Here is a 23,236-nt window from a genome sequence, read left to right as displayed (position 1 = left end):
CAAACTGAGGGTCCAGGGAACTAGGTGAGCAGAGCCCCGTAGAAGAACCCATCCAAACCAGCCCATTTTTTCATTTCCAAATTTAAATATAATTATAATCATCTGAAATGAGGAAGAAGAAATACCCTTCTAGGACCAGACAAATTTCAGAGTTTGGTGTGCTAAATTCCTAGATCCTGGCTGGATCAGGATCCTCACCCTGCCTCCTGGGAAGAGGACATTCAGAACTGTGGATGGGGGACTTCCCTGGTGGTCCAGTAGTTAAGACTGTGCTTCCATTGCAGCGGGTCAGGGTTTGATCCCTGGTAGGGGAACTAAGAGCCCATATCCTGCAGGGAAAGGCCAAAAAAAAAAAAAAAAGAACCATGGATGGAACTTGCCTTAGACTCTTGCGTGTTGTACTTGTTTTCAATCCCATAGATCTCCTGAAGGAGGTAGCTGACCCCATCCACCTAAAGAACAAATGGAAAAGTGCAAGGGCAGGCTGGTTCTAATGAAAGATAAAAGCGGGAACTTACACACCTCCACCATGAACCTCCTTCGGTAACCAAGGACTACAGATTCACAATGGAAACACTCAAAGGCCTGGTCAAGCACAGGATGCCCTTATTTACTTACATGTTCTCTTTGGGAGGGGAAAGAAAATCTGATGCTTAATTCACCCACTCTTTTGTCCAACAGGGAACACGAACATTCATAAATACAACAGAAATCCTTGTACTGTAGGTCACTATGACAGAGCCCAGAGACTAGGCAAAGGGTGGAGGACCACAGGTCAAAATAGACGCATTAGCTAGCTGTGGAATGAAAGCTGAGCTTAGACCGTATACAAAGGAAGGAATGGAAATGAGAAAGAAGAAATGGGCAAGGAAAAGGGGGGAAGGGAAAATGCAGACGCTGAGAGAGAGCAGGCTCTGGAAGGAGGTCTGATTGCACCCCTCCCCCTCTACTGAGCCACCCCCATCACCGACAGGTGGGCAAAATTACCCGTTAGTCCTTCCAACAGCTGACTCATTGGAAAAGACCCTGATGCTGGGAAAGACTGAGGGTAGGAGGAAAAGGACACGACAGAGGATGAGATGCTTGGATGGCATCACTGACTCAATGGACATAAGTTTGAGCAAACTCTGGGAGGCGGTGAAAGATAGGGAAGCCTGGCGTGCTGTAGTCCACGGGGTCGCAAAGAGTTGGATACGAACTTGGCAACTGAAAAACAAGTCCTGCCTCTTAAAACCCCAACTTCAGGGCTTCCCTCATGGTCCAGTAGTTAGGACTCAGCGCTCTCACTTCTGGGGCCCAGGTTCAATCCCTGGTCAGGGAACTAAGATCTTGAACGCTGTGCAGCTTGGCCAAAAATTAAAACCCCAACTTCAAGGCCCAGTTCGACTCAGACAGCCTGAGCCACGTCTGCCAAAGCTGGCCCCTCCCTCGTTTCCTCATGCTTTCCTCATGCCAGTTCATTCCTCGCTCCCCCTACCCCCAGTGATCCCCTCCCCAAAGGCCCAGTCCATTATCAATTGCACATTCTAGTCTCCAGTTAGACTAAGCCTATTGCTGATGCCAGTCGAGCAACAGGAGAAGGGATGAACCAACTCCCTTGCAGTACCCAAGCCTTTCCACCCCATGCAGGCGTCCTGGAGAACTAGGCCTCCCCCTGAGGCAACTCACGAGGCCCCGCCTTTCCAGGCAGCACCCCGGGGCTCAGGCTCTGTCATCTCCTCTGCCTCTCTTAAAACTTGCTTTAAGGTAGTGATGATTCCGGAAAGGACATTATCAACAAATTCATACTAAGGTATTACTGACGACTACTGACCTCACCAAGGGCGGAGAGCGCTTAGTACCTCAAAGAATGAAGAACTAGAATTTCATGAACCTACAGCCTGTTTTACACAGAGAAGTAAGTCAGAAAGAGAAAACAAATATATTAACTCATGTATATGGAATCTAGAAAAATGACATGGATGAACCTATTTGTAGGAAAGGAATGGAGATGCAGATATAGAGAATGGACTTGTGGACCCAGGAGGGGAAGAGGAGAGTGGTATGAATGCAGAAAGTAACATCAACATATATACACTATCGTGTGTCAAACAGAGAGCTGGTGACAAGCTGCTCTGTAACACAGGGAGCCCAGCCTAGCGATGTAGGGTGGGGGCAGGGGAGGGAGGCGCAAGACGGAGGGGATACATGTATGATTATGGCTGATCTGCGTTGTTGTATGGCAGAAACCAACACAACATTGTAAAGCGATTTTCCTCCACTTAAAAACATTTTTTTAACAAATGAAATTAAAAAAAAAAAAAGAATTTCAGATATTTGTCGGCCATCGTGGGGGAGGGAGGCTTTCTTCACATCTCAACTGAGGCGTACCCCGCCCCACACTCGACCGCCCCTCACCCTCCACATGATGAGCCACCCTCGCTGGGTGATGCCGCTGACTCCACTCTCCCCTCCTGCCCTCCACGGCTCTCCCCCAGCCTCAGGGGTCAGGGCTTCCAGCAGACACCTGCATAACTTGCCCATCACCCTGAAAGGGGGCAGATGGCCAGCAGACTTTGAATTTGAGAAAAGAAATGTTGGGACACGTTAAGCCAAGAGCTCTAACTGGCCCTGAATCAGACCCTGATAGTTTTATTCTTTTAGCTGGAAATGTTAGTTTCTCAGCCTGGCCTTTTCAATGAAAAGAGTTCTCCCTAAACCTAATGTCAGGAGACAAATCTCGTCCTTTCAGACCACCCAAGTCGTTTCTAACACAGAAAAGCATCCCTTTCTGCTTTTCTTCTTTGATTAAAAAAAAAAAAAGGCAGGAAGGTGGGAAAAAGAGCGCTTAGCAGAAGAGTGGGGAGAGAGAGAGAGAGACAGAGAGCAAAGTCGGGAAACACCAACAGTCCCCGGCCCTCGAATACTTACCACTTGTTTCTGTTTGAGGGGCTTGACACAGAAAGTGCCATCTGAGTGCTGGAGGGAAAACACAAAAACACGACAGTTATGACGAGGAAGAAGGGAGACCAGCTGTTCTCCTGTTACTTCTCTCAATTAGGCACGTTCTTGGATCCCCCCAGCCCCATCCCCCCGGAGAGTGGAATGACAGACTCCTCATTCTAGAAGGGTCCTCAAGCATGTAGTCTAGCCCTTCCGATTTAAGAAGACAAAACGAGGCCTAAGGAGTCGAGGGGCATCAGCAAGCTGGTGGCTGAGCTGGAACTCGGCCCTCTGTGGCCCTGGGTGTGCAAGGGGGTGCTCCCCCCGGCTTCCCACAGCCTCCCAGTCAGACCCGCTCTGCTGAGCCCAGGCAGCCAGAGAAGGGGCCTCCACGTGTTCTCGGAGGAGAGACAGAGCAGTGTGTACCAAAGCAAGGCCCATAACGTCACCCACTGACCTTTTCAAAAGTGCCCAGCAGGACGTGGCAATGGCCAAAATACTCTGAAAGAAAGAAAGGCACACGGATGGGGAAGAAGACTGCTAATGATACAGCTTGACCCCACCCACCTTCCCCGAGCCCCTGTGACCCTCTGGCTTCACAGCAAGGGGCAAGTTAAGTCACCCAGTAGGACTGTCGGTGCCCGAGGAGGCTGGGAGCAGGAGGGATGTGCTGGGATGTGGAAACTGATGCCCACGGAGGAGCCTTGTGGATCTGAGGCCGCAGTTGCTGCCAGCCTGCCTGCCACAAACAGGCCCACGTGCAGCCCAGAAGACGGGAAGCACCGTACCATCGCCTTCATCCACCACGGCGTGGACCACCAACGGGTAAACCTCTCTGTCTAGGTCGAAGCCAAGCTGAAGGGAAAGAAAAGAAAAAGCGAGGGAGGAGGGGGCCTTACATCCAAAGGGCACAGTTATCCACCAGACAGGGAGGCCTTAACTTCGTCGTAGCTCCTCACCGGTCAACCTGGTGACTACCTGGTAGTTTAGCCTCTACATCGTGTCCCACTCTTGCAACAGCATGGACTCTAGCCCACCAGGCTCCTCTGTCCCTGGGATTTTCCAGGCAAGCATCCTGGAGTGGGTTGCCATTTCCAACTACCCAAGTCCATTGAGTTGAAGGCTACCAGTCTCTAAGAAACCTCATAGATGTAAAGGTTGCTAACCTGTAGGTCTTTCCTTTGGGCACGGCTTCCTCAAAATATCCTAGGTTAATGGGGCTGCTCTGGGATAGAAAAATTAGATGTGTCCTTCCCAGGGCACGAAGGCATTAGAAGGCTGAAGGGGAGCACGCCTTTGAGCACCGGGCCGGTCCTGTGCTGCCGGCCGGGGTCCTGAGGAGCTCCGCGCCCTGCGGGTCTGTGCGTGGAACCTGCCCTGTGCTTTCTCCCGGGGCCGCCGGCTGCTCACCTCCTCTTCCGCCCACTCGGAGGGGTCCACGGTGTGCGAGGGCAGGCAGAACTGCTGGCATACCCCGCGCTTGTAGTGCACCGTCTCCGACTGCAGGCTGTTGTCTCTGGGGATGTAGCTGTTGGTCAAAGTGGGAAGCAAAGCACAAGTTACCGTCTGGCCCAGAGGATCTGATGGTTTCCTCTGTTCTGTGTCTGCTGTCAATTATCAACAGGCTCTCAGTATAGAGTGGAACAGAAAAAAGAAAAAAGATCTCCTTATAATTTCTTTTCTTTGCCCTTGCTTGGTGATGCTATTGAAGTTACCTATTTAGGGACTTCCCTATGAGGGCTTCCCAGGTGGCGCTAGTGGTAAAGAATCTGCCTGCCAATGCAGGTGATGCAAGAGACTTGGGTTTGATCCCAGGGTTTGATCTCCAGGTCAGGAAGATCCCCTGGAGGAGGAAATGGCAACCCACTCCAGCATTCTTGCCTGGAGAATCCCGTGGATAGAGGAGCCTGGCGGGCTACAGTCCATGAGGCCGCAAAGAGTCGAACATGAATGAGTGACTGAGCGTTGGTGGTTCAGTGATTAAGAATCCACCTTCCAATGCAGGGGACGCAGGTTTGATCCCTGGTCAGGGAACAAAGATCCCACCTGCTTTGGGAAAACGAATCCTCCTGCTGCAATGAAAAGATCCTGTATGTTGCAGTGAAGATCCTGCCACAGCTAAGACCTAACACAGCCAAAAATAAATAAGTAAATAAGTAATTTTTAAAAGGTATCTATTCAACCCACATATCCACAGAAATGTAGCTTAAAAGATTTTTAAAATATTTATTTATTTGGCTGTGCTATGTCTTAATTGGGGTATGTGAGATCTAGATTCCCTGCCCAGGGATTGAACCCCAGGCCCCCTGCATTGAGAATGTGGAGTCTTAGCCACTAGACCAGGAAGTCGACCCAGCCTAATTGATTTCTAACAGCATCGTGATGACCTGAAGGAATACGCTGGTGCTTGTCACTGTACCAAGACAGCATAGTTTGAAGAGAAAAAGTGAACAAGACTGCGTGAGTAAGAAAATCCGAATTCAGGAACAGTTCTCAACCTGAGTGTAGAAAAAGAATGTTTTCCTCCGCAGGGGAGCGCATCAGGCATGGACCCTGGCCTGTGTGGGAAGGACGTGACGCCCCTGGCCCCTTGTTCTTACCTGGCGATGCCATTCTGGAACTCTTCGGTGGCCTGATAATAGATGGTGATGGCCACCCGAGCGTCCGTGTCGAAGGTGAACTCCACGTTGTAGTGGACTTTGGCTCTGTCCGCCTCTTCCCCGGGGGTCTTCACTTCCTCGGCACATCTAGAAAACCACAAAGACTCGGCATTCGGGGGTAGCCCGTTAACATGTTTATGGTGATCTTTTTTCTTTTCCTTTTCTTTTGGTGGGATCCTAGCTCCCTGATCAGAGATTGAACCCACGGCCCCTGCAGTGGAAGCAAGGAGTCCTAACCACTGAACCACCAGGGAATTCCCTTCTTTTTCTATTTTATACAAATTTATTTATTTGTTTGTTTATTTTAATGGCTGTGCTGAATCTAGTTGCAGCATGCAGACTCTGAGTTTTGGCATATGGGATCTAGTTCCCTGAGCAGGGATGGAACTCGGGCCCCCTCCGTTGGATACCTGAGTCTTACCCACTGGAGCACCAAGGAAGTCCCTTCTCTTCTTTTTTTAACTGAATCTACTGTGGGCTACCCTCCGTGATCACACACTTAGGCCTCTACCCTCATTTTGAATGACGGCAGAGCACCCTGTTGGTCCTATGGGGGGGATTTAGGCAATTTCTGATACTTCATGGTGCCACCGTTAAGCGCCTTGTGCGTTTGCCAGACTTTTTAAAAAAATAGCTTTTACTTTAATCAAAGTTACTCATGCCATTGTTTAAATAGTTTCCACAAGGCTTGTGACAAAAACGCAGCGGGTCTCTTTCTGCCCGTTTTCCGCTTCTTCACAGAAAACCGCCTTTCCCTCCGCAGCTGACTGTTTTTGGCATTTACCTGCATGTTTTGAAATAACAGGCTCAGGTTACTTTTTCAGCTTTAGGCGTTGTCTATTGACTTTCCCCTATGGGAACAAGGCTTTCTTTTTTAAAGTTCTTTAAAAATTATTATTTATTCACGTCGGTGCTGCGTGCGGGTTCTTCCAGTCGCGGTGACTTCTCTTGCTGCAGAGCCCAGGCTCTAGAGCGTGGACTCGGTACTTGTGGCGCACGGGCTTAGTCGCCCTGTGGCAGGCGGGATCTTTCTGGACCAGGGACTGAACCAGTGTCCCCTGTGTTGGCAGGCAGATTCTTAACACTGAGCCACCAGGGAAGTCCCAAGACATTCTTTCCCTTCCTTCCCTCTGCTCCACACAGGGGTGCTCCCTAACAAAGTGCATCATGATTTTGTTAGCTCAGTACATCTTCCTCTATACTAATGTGAGTCTATCAACATTACTCACAGTTCAGCCACAGAGTAATCTCTAATCATTTTCCTTTTCCTGCATAAGCTTTTCTTAGAGTTTGTGCTCTTTTTTTTTTTCTCCCCCAGCTGCTTAGTTCTCTATGCATTAACCACTAATTCGAACCCAAACTCTTGGTAGACAGACTTGCTATCTGGAGGGCAGCATCGGTTTAAAAATCATACGATCTCCGGGACTTCGCTGGTGGTACAGCAGTAAGACTCTGAGCTTCTGCTGCAGGGGGTGTCAGTTCAATTCCTGGTAGGGGAACTAAGATCCCACAAGCCACATAGCGCAGCCAAACACACACACACACACTATCTCAGAGATAGCACAAAGAAGGCAGATGCTGACGATAACTAATGCTGACAATGGTGATTAAACAGCAAACCCAGGGTGTCAGAGGAAAGGCACACGAGATTAAGAATAAACCAAAAAGTAAATATAAGCAGGAAAATAAGGACTTCCTGTGCCAAGTTCAAATATCCCATTTTCACACAGGTTGGTCCAGGTATCTGCATAATTCACTTTCTCCCCCAACAACTCTTTGTCTTGGACAGTTCATCAGGTTGGGATAACCACGATGGCTTTCAGAAAAGAGAAGGCTCCTCACCAACACTGACTGTCTCAGAAAGTTCTGAACGATCCAGGCGCATCTCATGCAAGCAGCCCACGGCCTGGAGGCCGGGTTCTGGGTCTGGCAGAAACAGTCCTGTGGGTCCCCTGGGGAGTCGGCTGCCCCTGCCTGAAGAAGGGCCCCTGGAACCTGGCCCCAGCTGGGAACCTGAACTTACTTGACGAGTCTTAGTGTGTCCTTTCGGATGTTGATCAGGCTCCTCAGAGTCTTCACTGGTTCTTGGGGAGGAGGGGCTGCATAAGGAAACTGTGTCAGAGACAAAGTGGGAGAAGACAGTGTGTTTAGATAGACCGATCACCATAGTAAGTGAACCTGCTCAAGGTCACAGCTGCTGGGAGGGCAGGGTGGGAGCGTTCTGGCGTCCAGAATGCTACATTTATCTGCCTTTCCCATTAGATGAAGCTTATGTGAGTCAGCATTCAAAATGTGGACAACTAATAAAAGCTCCCGGTGCAGCTCCAAATACCATGCGACACACGGTGGCCGAGTTAATCACAAAAGGCTTTTCCGCCTGACCTTACACCACGCGGAGCCGGACCTGCAAGGTCCTTCGGCGAAGCCGCATGGTGTCTGAAGAATTTAGGAACTGCAAACACAAGAGAACCCCAACGTGTGTACACTGAAGGCCCGCAAACAGTGAAAAACAAATTTCCTCCACAGCTGATCATATAAAGCAGAGGGTTTTTAGAAAACAAACAAACAAACAAAAAAACCCATGAGCCAAGAGCTCTTCTAGGGTCATCAAAGGTTTTCAATTGTCCATCGTTTACCTTACACTTTCACGCTCTCCCCCCGTTTAGACATCTGGGTTTGGAGTTGTGAGGTGATGACAATGAGGAAATAAGAAAAGGGGGACACGGTAAAACATTTAATTGGGAATTGCTTGGAGAAGATCAATCAGGGTGATCTACAATGCTCCTGGTATTCTTATAATGCCACTTGGGCAGTAAACATTTTTTACATACAGTTTCCCGAAAACCTACTAGTGTTTGAAGCTTTGCAAAAACGTGGTCCTCCTAGCTCTGAAGAGTCTGGTCCCTTCTGCTGCTTTCAGAAAACTGAACATCCACATGAAACTCTATGCTTTCATGGATTTTTGCTGACTATAACTGTTTTACTTGGGAAATATAATTGAATCTATGGTATTATACATCTGATTTTGTGTATTCAGTGTGATCGCTGATACTTCATGTGTATGAATGTGACCCTTAAGAGAATACATTGAGGGACTTCCCTGGTGGTCTGGGCCTCCCTGGTGGCTCAGATGGTAAAGAATCTGCCTACAATCCAGGAGACCCGGGTTCGATCCCTGGGTCGGGAAGATCCCCTGGAGAAGGGAATGGCTACCCACTCCAGTATTCTTGCCTGAAGAATCCCATGGACAGAGGAGCCTGGCGGGCCCCAGTCCATGGGGTTGCAAAGAGTTGGACATGACTGAGCAACTAACACTTTCTGGTGGTCTACTGGCTAAGACTCCATGCTCCCACTGCAGTTCGATCCCTGGTCACGGAACTATATCCCACATACCGCAACTAAAGATCCAGCATGCCAAAATGAAGACAGGGCCTACTTTAATCAATTCCACATTATTCAATGTTTCCAGTTGGGGTTTTACTTTTTTTCCCTTAAATGTCACGGTGAATGCCTTGTCCCTACATTTCTGCGTGCCTGCTTGATTATTTCCTTAGGACAAATTCCTAGAAGTGGAATTACTGGATCAAAGAGTAAGCATATTTTTAAGACTCTTAAAACTACGTTGCCAAATTGTTCTCCAGAAAGCTAATTTCAACATTGCTCTCCTGCATGCAGTGTATCAGGAGGCTTTTATATAGGAAAGCTGAAATCCTGGTTCAGACCCCATCTGTGGCCCATTTCTCCACCCCACCCCCGACCATTTTGCTGGGCTGTCACACTAAAGGAATTTAAAACAATTCTTAAATAAGCTTAAGCAAAAAGTAATTAGGCAGGAAATCCTGACACAAATGCTTGTCTATTCTAAAGCCAAAATAAATGACTTTGGGATTAAAATTTTTTTCTGGAGTAGCGAAGTTAATCATATTTATTTGCACGGGTATTTGAGAGTTATCCATAACTTCTACCTGAATTAAAAAAAAAAAAAAATAGAGGTTCTCCCTTCACTCTTTGCCCCTTCTCCACATCCTCCCCGCAAAGAAGAAAAACAAAAGGAAAGGGTCGGGGGAAAGCTAGTGTTCCTCATCTCCCACTTAGAATATAACTTTTGATGATAACTGGCAATGGAATGTAAATTATTCAGCGTTCAAGGAAATACATCCCGGGATCAACTGTTTATATAGACAAAACTATCCTTTGTAGTGGGCTTCCCTGGTAGCTCAGTGGTAAAGAACCTGCTTGCCGATGCAGGAGACTCAGGTTCAATCCCTGAGTCGGGAAGATTCCCTAGAGAAGGGAATGGCTATCCACTCCAACATTCTTGCCTGAAGAATCCCATGGACAGAGGAGCCTGGCAGGCAACAGCCCATGGGGTCGCAAGGAGTTGGACATGACTGAGTGACTAAGCATACAGCCTTTATAGTATAATTAAACCCATGCTTACATTTTAGCTCTTTACCTCTCTCCCCCACCACAAAAGAAAACCATTGAAAATCTCTTTAGGAGAAACTAACCTGGTTTGTAGGCTCCTACCTACCAAAGCTTCTGCCTTAGCAGCCTTTCATTAACCCAATCAGAGTCTTATCCGCAACCCTCAGTGCTGGGTGTAAAGAGAGACTTCAAGTGGAGAAGACAACGTCCTGCTCTTTCAGGAAGCAGCATTATAAGGAAGATGATATTGCTACACACAAAAAACGGAACATTAAGCAGAGAAAAGCCAAACCAAAGGGCAACTATAAGGAAGTGACTGTTTCTGGCTGAGGTAATCTGGAAGGCTTCACGGAGGAGGTGGTATAGCACTCAGCCACAGGAACTCTTTCAATGAGTTCCCAGGGGGTTGCTGAAGATGACTTTGTGTGAGCACAAACCTCATTGGCCTTTTATCCTGGTGTTCAGTTTCCTTGTACATTTTTCTTACACCAGCCAGGCGCCACCTGGTGACCAAATGTGGAATTGCCAGTTTACAGAGATCTGATATGGATATGATGTTCATCCCTGAATATTCACTGGAAGGACTGATGCTGAAGCTGAGGCTCCAATACTGTGGCCACCTGACGCCAAGAGCTGACTCTTTGGAAAAAACCCTGATGCTGGGAAAGACAGGGAAGGAGGAGAAGGGGGTGACAGGGAATGAGATGGTTGGATGGCATCACCGACTCAATAGACATGAATTTGAGCAACCTCAGGGAGACAGTGAAGGACATGGAAGCCTGGTGTGTGCTGCAGTTCATGGGGTCACAGAGAGTCAGACACGACTAAGCAACTGAACAACAACAACACATATGTATATATTTATACACACATATGTGTATGTGTGTACCAGCCATGTATCCTAAATTTTCTAGCCATCCTAATTTCAAATATTTTGTTAAACTACCCCCTACTTTTGCACATTTTTCTTGTAAAAAAATATGGTCCCAGTGCATATGAGATTACAGAACATCTTTACTTCAGTTGTAAATTATTGGGTGATTCCCAGTGGTCTGTAAAAGGGACTATAATCCAGTCATAAAAATGAATAATTAATTTCAATAAAAAGGGTTTTCAAAGGTACACAATTTGCTGACATTTGCCATTAACTTCGGGCCTGACCACACGCCCACAGAGCAGCCTGGATATGGCCTGCAGGAGCTCACTCAATGGCTCCTGGGTCCTTTAGACTTGCCCCCATCACTTAAAAAAAAACTGCCTATTAATTTATTTTTGGCTGCGCTGGGTCTTCGTTGCAGCCCCTAGGAGTTTTGGTGCATGGGCTTAGTTGCCCTGTGGCATGTGGGATCTTAGTTCCCAGACCAGGGATCGAACCTGAATCCCCTCCATTGGCAAGCGGGTTCTTAACCACAGGACCACCGGGGGGTACCCGCCCCAATCACTTGTTGAAGCACTTGCTTACTTTCTGGCACAGAAAGACGCTCCAGGTTCACCTTCTGCTTTTCTGTCCCCTTCCTCGAACCCATTATGTCTCCAAGGAGCCCTGGTTCCTTTCTAGAGAAGTCTATCTCAGACCATCATGCATTCACTAATCTTTTATTGATGGAACACCTGCTGTATCTCCAGTTTTCACTCTTACAAACAATCATGCAATACACATTCCCTGAAAGGAAACTTAATAGGAAAAAAGGGAGAGGGACATAAAAGAAAAACAAATGAATACAACCTAACGCAGTTTTTTATTTACGAAGCAAAAAGCCCCGAATGCCAAAAATCTGCTTCTGAAGAGAAAGGAAATTATTTTTAGACAAACTATGATGAAAATAGAAAAGTACTTATTTTATACATAGCAGACATGTAACGCTTGTGTCAGAGAAACAAATAATAGTTAATATGGAAATCAACATCTGGGGTCATATGAATAGCTCATTTAGAGCACTTTTTTACATAAGTGCTTGCTTTTATAGATTGTAGGGCTTTTCTATTTAAATTTCAGTTCCTTTTTATTTGATGTTTGGTTATTTTCTCAGCCTTCTCTACTTCCCCTCTTCTCAGTTACACAGTGTGTCTAAAACTTTACCAGTGGATATTTTTAGACTGGTGATATTTCAGAACATTTTCTTAAGATCCGCGTTGGGGAGAACAGTTTACTCTGGTTGAAAGCTGTGAAATGAATACAAATTTCCCTATTTAACTAGCTGTAGCCCTGGGACAGGCTGTATTGTGCCTGCTGTCCACCAAAACGTCAATGAGCTATATTTACAGCAGTAAAACCCCTTTACATTTATTTTCCATCCAATCCTCATGAGGAATCAATCACTTGTGTAGAAACTGGTAACCACAAAGCTGACAAGATGTGAAAAGACATCCTTTCCACTCAAATTGAAGATGTGAGGGAGACACCGAGAGGGGGTCACAAGATGACCTTGACTCAAAGATGCTCTGTGTTCAGGTCTGGTTACCAAAGGAATCCCTCCAAGAGGGCAATCTATTTATAATCTGTTAACTCTTCAGCCAGGCCCCCTGGCAAGGGGCACACAGGACCAATGTCCTGGCTACATGATATCGCCTCTCAGGTTGACCTTTCCAAAATACTTAGGCCCTTCTATGGGTATGCCCAATAACCCAGTTCTCTCTTGACAGGTGATGACAGAGCATGAAAGATCCACTGCAGAGAAAAGCACCCATCACAAAATCGCCCACGTCTCCATTAACAACCATCAAGGACCCATTTTCTCCCTCTATGATGATTTGGGTCTTGACTCACATTGCTCAGGAGTACTCAGACCAGGCAATGCGTTCTGTGCACTCTGACATCAAGTGCATCAAATATGTGGTTTTGATCACAAGTGAAACCTACTTGACTTCCGGTTCCTGACTTTTAGATACAGAGGGTTCTGCCTAACACCAGCTAATTTTAAGGAGCATTAAAAGGGGAAAAAAAGGGCTTTTAGTAAAGCAGACACCATCATCTTTTCCCTCCAGTTAAGTTGGTAAATAATGACTAATCATCAGAGAAATGACTCCCTTCAGACCATCATTCTATTCTAGATGCCTGACTTTCAGATTTCATCTGGTCAGGAGACTGGTAACCTAGCCTACAAATAAGAATTCACTTTTAAGTAAGAGATTTCAAGATGCCTAATCCTGTATGTAAAAAATGTGCCCAGAAGGATAAGCACCAGCATCAGCCAAAATAGGCATTTTAAAATACACAACATATTTTTTTCCCAAAGAAGCATATGAATTTTTTTTTTACATGAATGTTCTAATGCCACCAAGCGTTAGTTTTCCAGTCTTTTTTTTTTTTCCTAACACAGAGGCATTTTCAACAGGCCAATTATTAAGAAGGCCAAGTGGACTAAAGTCTTCCCCAGTCTATATTTCAAAACTAAAAACTGGGACTTCCCTAGGGGTCCAGTGGCTAAGACTCCGCATTCCCAATGCAGGGGGCCTGGGTTCAATCCCTAGTCAGGGAACTACATCCCACATGCTGCAATGAAGATAGAAGATCCCACATGCTGCAACTAAGACCTGGTCAGATCAGATCAGATCAGATCAGTCGCTCAGTCGTGTCCAACTCCTTGCAACCCCATGAATCGCAGCACACCAGGCCTCCCTGTCGCTCACCAACTCCCGGAGTTCACTCAGACTTACGTCCATCGAGTCAGTGATGCCATCCAGCCATCTCATCCTCTGTCGTCCCCTTCTCCTCCTGCCCCCAATCCCTCCCAGCATCAGTCTTTTCCAATGAGTCAACTCTTCGCATGAGGTGGCCAAAGTACTGGAGTTTCAGCTTTAGCATCAGTCCTTCCAAAGAAATCCCAGGGCTGATCTCCTTCAGAATGGCCTGGTTGGATCTCCTTGCAGTTCCAAGGGACTCTCAAGAGTCTTCTCCAACACCACAGTTCAAAAGCATCAATTCTTCGGCGCTCAGCCTTCTTCACAGTCCAACTCTCACATCCATACACGACCACAGGAAAAACCATAGCCTTGACTAGACGAACCTCTGTTGGCAAAGTAATGTCTCTGCTTTTCAATATGCTATCTAGGTTGGTCATAACTTTCCTTCCAAAGAGTAAGCGTCTTTTAATTTCATGGCTGCAGTCACCATCTGTAGTGATTTTGGAGCCCAGAAAAATAAAGTCTGACACTGTTTCCACTGTTTCCCCATCTGTTTCCCATGAAGTGGTGGGACCGGATGCCATGATCTTCGTTTTCTGAATGTTGAGCTTTAAGCCAACTTACAGACAAGTAAATAAATATTTAAAAACCTAAACTAAAAACTAAGTTGATGTTCAAGTTGAAAAACTCCAAGCTGCCCACCTGTGCCCCTCTTGAAGTATACTGACTGTAAATGACCTATGTAAGATTTAAGATCAATTACAAAAGTTTCAAGTCTCCATCTCTCAATTTGCTAGAAGGGAAATATGCTCTGAGGTCTGCTATTGTGTACGGCCATACCACCCTGAATGTACTTGATCACATCTGAAGTCTGCTGTGTTAGAAATCTCAGCTTTTCAGGGACTTCCCTGGTGGTCCAGCAGTTAAGACTTGGCCTTCCAATGCAGGAGGTGGGGGTTTGATCCCTTGTCAGGAAGCTAAGATCCCACATGCCTCGTGGCCAAAAAACCAAAACATGAAACAGAAGCAATATTGCAACCAATTCAAAAGACTTTAAAAAGAATGGTCCACATTTTTAAAAATCTTGAAAAAAAAAAAAAAAGGAATCTCGGCTTCAGAAAAAGAATAATAGTATGAAATATAGAAACAGTTAAGTTTATACAGATTTCTAAGCCAATTCCCTGGTAGCTCAGTCAGTAAAGATTCTGCTTGCAATGCAGGAGTCCAGGTTCGATCCCTGGGTTGGGAAGATCCTCTGGAGAAGGAAATGGCAACCCACTCCAATGTTCTTGCCTGGAGAATCCCATGGACAGAGGAGCCTGGTGGGCTGCAGTCCATGGGGTTGCAAGAGTCAGACTTAGTGACTAAATCACTACCAAGCCAATCAAATACAGAATTCTAAGCCCAGGTGAGGTCTGTTATCTTGGCTAAACTACATATTTGCAGATACAGCCTCAGGCTTAGGAAGAAGGCCATTAGTGACTCAAAAACTCTAATGAGATTTTATTTTGTTTAGTCAATCATGAGATATGGAAATCCCATATAATTAGAACAAAATAGCATAAAATAAAAACCTATAGCATATGTCTGATAGTTTTCATTTCTAAATTGTTAATATTAAGATCTGTAATTTGTAGCTAATTTAACAAGGCACCATCTGCTTCATTTTGTCTTGCTAAGCCTCCAAAAGTTTTGAGAGCTCTGATTATTCTTCAGTCACTCCTTAATAACAGTGATTAGCCAACGCTATATAAACCAACTGAACTACTTTCTCTGGTTTATATATTAAATATATTATATTGAGGCCTGCTGCTGCTGCTGCTGCTAAGTCGCTTTAGTTGTGTCCGACTCTGTGCGACCCCATAGACGGCAGCCCACCAGGCTCCCCTGTCCCTGGGATTCTCCAAGCAAGAATACTGGAGTGGGTTGCCATTTCCTTCTCCAATGCATGAAAGTGAAATGTGAAAGGGAAGTCTCTCAGTCGTGTCCGATTCTTAGTGACCCCATGGACTGCAGCCTACCAGGCTCCTCCGTCCATGGCATTTTCCAGGCAAGAGTACTGGAGTGGGGTGCCATTGCCTTCTCTGATATTGAGGCCTAAGGTCACTTAAAGTCTGTCCATAATGAAATCTAGAGCTAGAAGTATAAATCTTATATCCTAGATGGTGAATCTCAGGACAAACTACAAATATTTATAATATATCAAGTCTAGAGTCCAGCCTCAAGGCTGATTCATGTCACAGGCTTTTCTCTCATCCTGTGTTCCATCCTTAACCTTTCTTTGACCTCCTACCTGAGATCTCTGTGTCCATCCATCTGTTACCTGTCACCTCTCATTCATCCTTGTAAATCTCCACTCCTTGAACCGCATCCTTCAGCCCTTCCAATTTTCTCAGCAACCACTTCTCTGTCTCTTATGCTTTTTACTGATTTCCTGCATGCTATTAAGACCCTGGGCTTCTGATCATCTTTCTGGGCTTGTCAGAGGTGATTCCAGTTCATCAAGTAAAAGAAGGTGTCCTAGCATTAACCATAAGCTTTCTGAGACTAAAAATAGCCAAGTTCCATGTTTAAACATAGTGCAAGGCAAAAATGGTGCAACAGCTAATAATTTTCCAAGAAGTAATACACAGCCATAAATCTTAGCATGGTTAGTCTGGCTCCTAGGCTTATAATTCTCAGCCTAGTCAATTAATACAAAGATTCTTTAAGCACTAGTTAATAATCTGCCAAGAAAGCAGAGCCCGAGGATTAAGTGGGAAGTCAAAAGTTCAGCAAGAGGATTTAGTAACTAGCTTCTAAACAAATAAATTACGGAAAAGGAAAGACTTACAGTGGGTAAGCCTGACACCCACCTTGACTAAGCGATCAAGGTTGCCGTCACTGGGAGTAGCGTGAACTATTGTGTGCCTCTGACCTGATGTAATAAGAAGGGCACTTAGCTCTGTGGTGTTCTTCCTCCAAAACCGTAATTCTAATCTCATCACAAGAAAACCCAAACTGATGGGAGATCTACAAAATATCTAACTAGTGCATCTCAAAATTGTCACGGTCATGAAAAACAAGGAAAAACAGAAACATTGGACGAGATAAAGGAGACATAACAACCAAAGGTAATCTGGAACTAAAAAAAAGACACTAATGGAAACACTGGTGTAGTCCTAATAAAATCTGTAGCTTTGAAAAATAGTAATGTTCCTATGCTAATTTTTAGTTTGGATAAATGCTTCATGGTTGTATAAGACGTTAACATCAGAGAAAGCTGGGTGAAGGGTATACCAGAATTTCCCACTAACTTTGCAGTTCTTCTGTTAAGGATAAAATTATTATTGTTATTATTTGGGCTGTGCAGAGGGGCATGTGGGATCTTAGTCCCCCAACCAGGGGTTGAACCTATATCTTCTACAGTGGAAGTGCAAAGTCTTAACCACTGGACTGCCAGAGAAGTCCTTTTCCTTTTGGTATAAAATTATTAAAAAAAAAAAAAAAGGAAGGGAGGAAGTTAAGCAAGAGAAAGGACGAGAAGGAATGGAAAGCAGAGGATCTCAAAATGGAAGGTGGACCTGTCTTGGCTCTTGTACTAGCAGCTGCGCAACTTTACACAAACCGCTGTACCCTAAGTCTCCACTTCCGCATCAGTAAAACATGCCTGATAATAGATGCCTTATAATTTGAGAGAGTAAAGGTTATATTAATCAAGGTCCAGTCAGGAAAACAAACCACACCAGGTATTTTAACAGAGAATTTAATAGAAGGAACTGGTTAAACGGGCACTGGAGAACCCAAACACAAAAAAGGGGACACTGAGCTGACGCAGTCACCTCGGGGAGTCCCCAGTGCTGAGGGGACCAGAGGGAGAGGTTGGGGCTATCAGATCTTAGAGGCTCCCAGAAGCTGGCACCTCTGGGTACCACCCTTCCTCCTCCTCCAGGCCTGCAGACTCTCTTGGCAGAGCCTGGAAGTGGAGAGACCTGGGAGAAGACTTCCCCAACATTACCCCTGCTCACCTTAGAGGGTGATTTGGGGCTGGGAGAAAACAGCTGGACTGTTAACAGTGAAATAACTGTGTAGACTGTAAATGGCACGCACCTATTACTATCATCATTTCTATTAAGTGCCTGGGCTAACTTTTTTTTTTGGCTGTACCTCGCGGCTGTGGGATCTCAGTTCCTCACCAGGGGAGGAACCCCCTGCTCCCTGCGGTAGAAGCTCAGAGTCTTAACTCCTGGACTGACATGGAAGTCATCTCCCTCTCGTTCTTTAAGAAACCATTTAACAGTCTGGGTTAGCAGAGGACATGCACCTTTGGTATTAAAAGCATTTACATTTTTAATAAATGGAAACTATGGGACTACATTCTATTCTATAATTATAGCAACCTTTACTGCAAAGCCTGCTTTGTCAGAGCTGTCTTCTAAAGATAAAGCACACGTCTGATTCATTTCTGTAATAATCAGAGCTACTATTTTAGTTGAGTGAAATAAGTGTGCCATTCAGGGATGCTATCTACATATAACCACATTATTTGACCCAGAAGTCTTTGACTTTTATAAAAAAAAAAAAAAACTTTTATTACAATATAAGGTCATTTTGGATCTCTTTAAAAGCTGAAAAAAATTAACCAAATTTTTCTTTGAAATGTAACATGGATACCTGTAGTTTCCCGTAAGCTGGGGTGGACCCTGACAACAGGAAGCAAGAGGTGAGAGTGTGTACTTGGTTTCAGTATGTTTCAAAGAAATTTCGAGGAAATTCCTACAACACAGAAGCTTTAGTTTCACTGTTGAAAACCGCAGCAGTTCTGTGCCCTGGTTTGTTAAGAGACACAGCCTTAAACAACAAACCCAAAGCTCCCGCGTTTAGCAGCACTTTCCAAGTCAGCAAAACTTATGTCACAAAGTAAAGTTTCTTAGAACTTCTGGAAGCTCAGTCTACACTTCATTTATCACTTCCCCTTTTGTGTGTATGCGTCTGAGCTTCCTGCAAGATGATAAACTCAAGGGCAAAGTCTATGCTAGAGACATCGTTGTATCACCCAGAGTGACCAGACCAGCACACGTAAATGATTAAAATGGGTATCTGTAGAATGAAGACACGAATAAAGTCTTCAGAGAAGCAGTGTGCCCATGGTGAGCACCTGGAGTTTGAATATTTGCCCTAAATAGCAGGTTGACACAATTAATACTCACAAAATACCTAAAAAACAGACTGCCGTGTTTTTTATTTTATTTACTCTTAATTGAAGTATAGTTGATTTGCAATGTTGTGCCAGTCTCTGCTGTATGGCAAAGTGATTCAGTTTTACCTATATACACATTCTTTTTTTTTTTAATTGGAGGCTAATTACTTTACAATATTGTGGTGGTTTTTGCCATACATTCACATGAATCAACCATGGGTATACATGTGTTCCCCATCCTGAACCCCGCTCCCACCACATTCTTTTATTTTCTTTTTGGCAGCACTGCTTGGCTTGAAGGATCTCAGTTCCTGGAGCAGGGACTGAACCCAGGGCAGAGCAGTAAAAGCACCAAGCCCTAACCACCAGGCGATGAGGGAATTCCTTGCCACGTGCTTTTTGTGTTTTGGTTTTGCCGGCACCACGTGGCATGTGGCATCTTAGTGTCCCAGCCAAGGATCAAACCCACGTCCCCTGCATTGAAAGTATGGAATCTTAACCATTAGATTGCCCGGGAAGTTCCTGCCACATGCTTTTTAATACAGGCTTTATGGAACAATATTTTTTAAGTTCAACCAGGAGCTAGGATCCTCTGGTCCAGCCAGTGGGCTGTGCGCAAGCATGAAACGAAAGAATACAAGTGAAACGGTTTGATAAGACACTAGGAGGGAAGATCCAAGTTCTTGCTTCTATTCTTGGGTGAGTAATTTAACATCTGTGGCATCAGTTTCCTTATCTATAAAATGGGATTTACAGCCCTTGTCAATCAGGTGGGGTAAGTAGTAAGAAGATAATGAAAGTCACTCAGCGGTGCCTGACTATCTGCGACCCCATGGACTATAACAGTCCATGGAATTCTCCAGGCCAGAATACTAGATTAAGAGCAAATAGAAAATGTTCTAAAAATCACACCGTACTATGAAAATATAGAGTCCCTTGGACTGCAAGGAGATCCAACCAGTCCATCCTAAAGGAGATCAGTCCTGGGTGTTCATTGGAAGGACTGATGCTGAGGCTGAAACTCCAATACTATGGCCACCTCACGCGAAGAGTTGAGTTATTGGAAAAGACCCTGATGCTGGGAGGGATTGCGGGCAGGAGGAGAAGGGGACGACCGAGGATGAGATAGCTGGATAGCATCACCGACTTGATGCACATGAGTTTGAGTGAACTCCGGGAGCTGGTGATGGATAGGGAGGCCTGGTGTGCTGCGATTCACGGGATTGCAAAGAGTCGGACAGGACTGAGCAACTGAACTGAAGTGAACTGAAGTGATCATTAGTGATGATTATTTGTGACAATATTATTTTCTTTAAAAAAAAATTCTACCTGTTAATGCCATTTTGAATTCTTGGAAAAAAGAATGCACAAATTATCAGCAATTAGATAAGTATCTCTTATCCATGAATCCCAAAACACTTGGAGTAAATACAGTTAAGGACACATCTCACTTTTACCTGGGAGAATGACTGCGTATGTTCCACATAGGCTATTGGAACTGAACCTCCTGGGAACAGCACCCACCCTCCCCTCGTAGGCATAAAAATTCTTACCACAGTGACTGGAAGGCTCTCTGAGATCCTCAGTTTATGATTAGAAGGACATGGGAGACACGGTCTAAGGTAAAATGAGAGCTGAGCAAACTTGCCTCTTGTCTGCTGTGACCCTGGTGGCCCAGCGCACAAGCGTGACCTCTGCACTCGATTCAAAGCAACCATGAACCAGTGGAGAACACAAAGCTCAGGTCTGAGACAATCTGCTTGCATTCTGCAGGGAGACCCAGGCACCCGCTGGTGGGGAGCTGGGCCCGACCCCTCTGGCTGAGGGCTGCTGATGGAGCAGCGGAGCTGACCTGTCCCTGCTCCCACCACCGCGTGCACGCGGTGTCTGGGGGACTCCTTGTTACACATCCACACACAGGGGCTCCCCGGACCACGTGGAGGCCAGGCTGCAGAGAGCGCTGGCATGTCTGTGAACTCCTCCTCCTTTTTAAGACATTCCTGCTTTTTCTTAAAGTCAGGTTTCTCAGAGAATACATCAGAGGATCTGACAGTCCCGGGGACCCGGGGACATGGGGTACGGCTGAGGCGAGGGAGCTCTGTGAAAACTGACAGCTAAATCAAAGGGCTTCAAAAGGAAGCTTGCTGAGACCAGTCAGCCCCTTCCCCGAGGATCTCCCAGAAACTGGCCACCAGGCTCGCTCCCCTCTCCACCCCTGCTGCCCTCAGGCTGGACGTGAGTGGATTCTTCACTGCAGAAACTGGATACGGTCACCTGATTTGCAGCGCCATGAGAAACGGATGGACAGCCTGTTCCACAGTCGGTGTTGGGTCAATTTAAACAAAAAAAAAAAAGGAAAAGAAGGTAGGCCCTGGGACTTCCCTGGTGGTCCAGTGGCTGACTCTGAGCTCCCAAGCTCCCAGTGCAGGGGGCCCGGGTTTGATCCCTGGCACCCCACTCCAGTACTCTTGCCTGGAAAATCCCATGGATGGAGGAGCCTGGTAGGCTACAGTCCATGGAGTTGCTAAGAGTCGGATACGACTGAGAGACTTCACTTTCACTTTTCACTTTCATGCATTGGAGAAGGAAATGGCAACCCACTCCAGTGTTCTTGCCTGGAGAATCCCAGGAACGGGGGAGCCTGGTGGGCTGCCGTCTATGGGGTCGCACAGAGTCGGACACGACTGAAGCGACTTAGCAGCAGCAGCAGCAGCAGCAGCAGGTAACTATGCTGCAACTAAGATCCTGCTTGCCACAACTAAGACCAGAGTAGCCAAATAAATAAGTACCAAAAAAAACCCCAAAAAGAACCTTGGCCCCTACTTCACAGCACACCCCAGGTCAATTCCAGGTGGATGATAGGCCTAAATGTGAAAGGTCAAACAAAGTTGTTAGAGGAAAACCAAAACATCTTCATGATTTTGGTATTTGAAACATTTCTTAAATAGGATACAAAAACGTTCTACCATATGAGAAAAAAATGGATAAACTGGGCTACATTAACCTTTAGAACTTCTGTTCAACTAAAAATACCATGAAAAGAATGAAAAAGGCATTGAACTTCAAAGCTGCTAAGAGACTAGGTCTTAAACGTTTTCTCACCACAGAAAAGAAATAAAAACGGCATGCCCTCGCAACCACGTTTGGTGGTAATCATATTGCAATATAAAAATGTGCCAAGTCAATAGGTTGTTCACCTCACACTAACACAATAGTTACCTGTCAGTTATGTCTCAATAAAGTGTATTTGTTTATTTTATTTTTGGCTGCATGGCTTGTGGGATCTTGGTTCCCTGACCAGGGATTGAATCTGGGCCACAGCAGTGAAAGCACCGAATCCTAACCACCAGGCTACCAGGAAACTCTCATAAATAATTTTTTAAAAGAGAGAGTATTAAAAGCAAGCAGAGACTAGGAGAAGATATTTGCAATGTATTTATCTGAGCAAAGACTCATGCCGCCCTGTTATTTCCTTACTAAGGAAGAAAAAGCAGCTGCGCTAAGAGAAAAGGTTTGAACTGACACTTTTCCAAGGATGGATCCAAATGGCCACTAAACACATGTAAAGGGGCTCAGCCTCACTGGGACTTCCCTGGTGGTTCAGCGGTTAAGACTTCACCTCCCAATGATGGGGCTATGGGTTGAATCCCTGGTCAGGGGACTAAGGTCCTACATGCTTCATGGCCAAAAAAATAAAAATAAAGCAGAAGCAATATTGTAACAAATTCAAGAAAAGACTTTAAAAATGGTTCACTTCAAAAAAAAAAAAAACTAAGGAAAAAAAAAAGTACTCAACCTCTTGCGTCATCCAGAAAATGGAAATTAATTGTGCATAACGGAAATTAATTGTGCATTCCCACCAGAATAGCTAAGATGAAAAAGATGGAAAATAACGAGGTGCCAGGGACCCCAAACACTCCTGGTAGGAGTAAAATTGGCAGAGTTGCTTTGGAAAACTGTCTGGCAGAGTCTTCTACAGCATGCTGGGTGCCCCAGCAATGCCAACCATGAGCATATACCTAACAAATATGCATGCATATGTTGAACAAAGGCTTCCCTGGTGCCTCAGATGGTAAAGAATCTGCCTGCAATGCTGGAGACCTGAGTTCAATCCCTGGGTCGGGCAGATCGCCTGCAGAAGGGAATGGCCACCTACTCTAGTATTCCTGCCTGGAGAATCCCAGGGACAGAGGAGCCTGGCGGGCTACAGTCCATGGGGCTGCAAAAGAGTCGTGTGACTAAGCAACTAACACTTTCACTTTCATGCTGAACAAAATTCATACAATAGAAGGTTCACAGCAGCATGGCAGGGGGTACAAAAGGCCAGCCCCCTGTCCTCGAGATGGGGGGATTCTGTGGTGCAAGCTGCACTCCAGAGCTTTTCCGAGGGACCAGGCTGGAGCAAGTCTCTGCCAAGACCACA

At 45.6% G+C, this 23,236-nt stretch overlaps 1 protein-coding gene across 4 annotated transcripts in view; it reads right to left on the bottom strand.

The window, feature by feature from the left end:
- RNF157 (ring finger protein 157) overlaps nucleotides 1–23,236 on the bottom strand; it is a 74,962-nt gene that overhangs the window by 19,160 nt on the left and 32,566 nt on the right. For all 4 annotated transcript variants that reach the window (XM_024979845.2, NM_001205618.2, XM_024979846.2 and 1 more), the window contains 7 exons: nucleotides 7,606–7,694; nucleotides 5,523–5,669; nucleotides 4,333–4,450; nucleotides 3,711–3,777; nucleotides 3,380–3,423; nucleotides 2,911–2,958; nucleotides 381–452 (listed from right to left, as the gene is read on the bottom strand). In XM_024979845.2, the coding sequence (XP_024835613.1) occupies nucleotides 381–452; nucleotides 2,911–2,958; nucleotides 3,380–3,423; nucleotides 3,711–3,777; nucleotides 4,333–4,450; nucleotides 5,523–5,669; nucleotides 7,606–7,694 (585 nt within the window). The remainder of the gene's footprint in view (nucleotides 1–380; nucleotides 453–2,910; nucleotides 2,959–3,379; nucleotides 3,424–3,710; nucleotides 3,778–4,332; nucleotides 4,451–5,522; nucleotides 5,670–7,605; nucleotides 7,695–23,236) is intronic.

The sequence above is a fragment of the Bos taurus genome, chromosome 19 (genome assembly GCF_002263795.3).
Source record: "Bos taurus isolate L1 Dominette 01449 registration number 42190680 breed Hereford chromosome 19, ARS-UCD2.0, whole genome shotgun sequence".
NCBI lineage: Eukaryota > Metazoa > Chordata > Mammalia > Artiodactyla > Bovidae > Bos > Bos taurus.
This window is presented reverse-complemented; position numbering and strand designations above follow the sequence as displayed.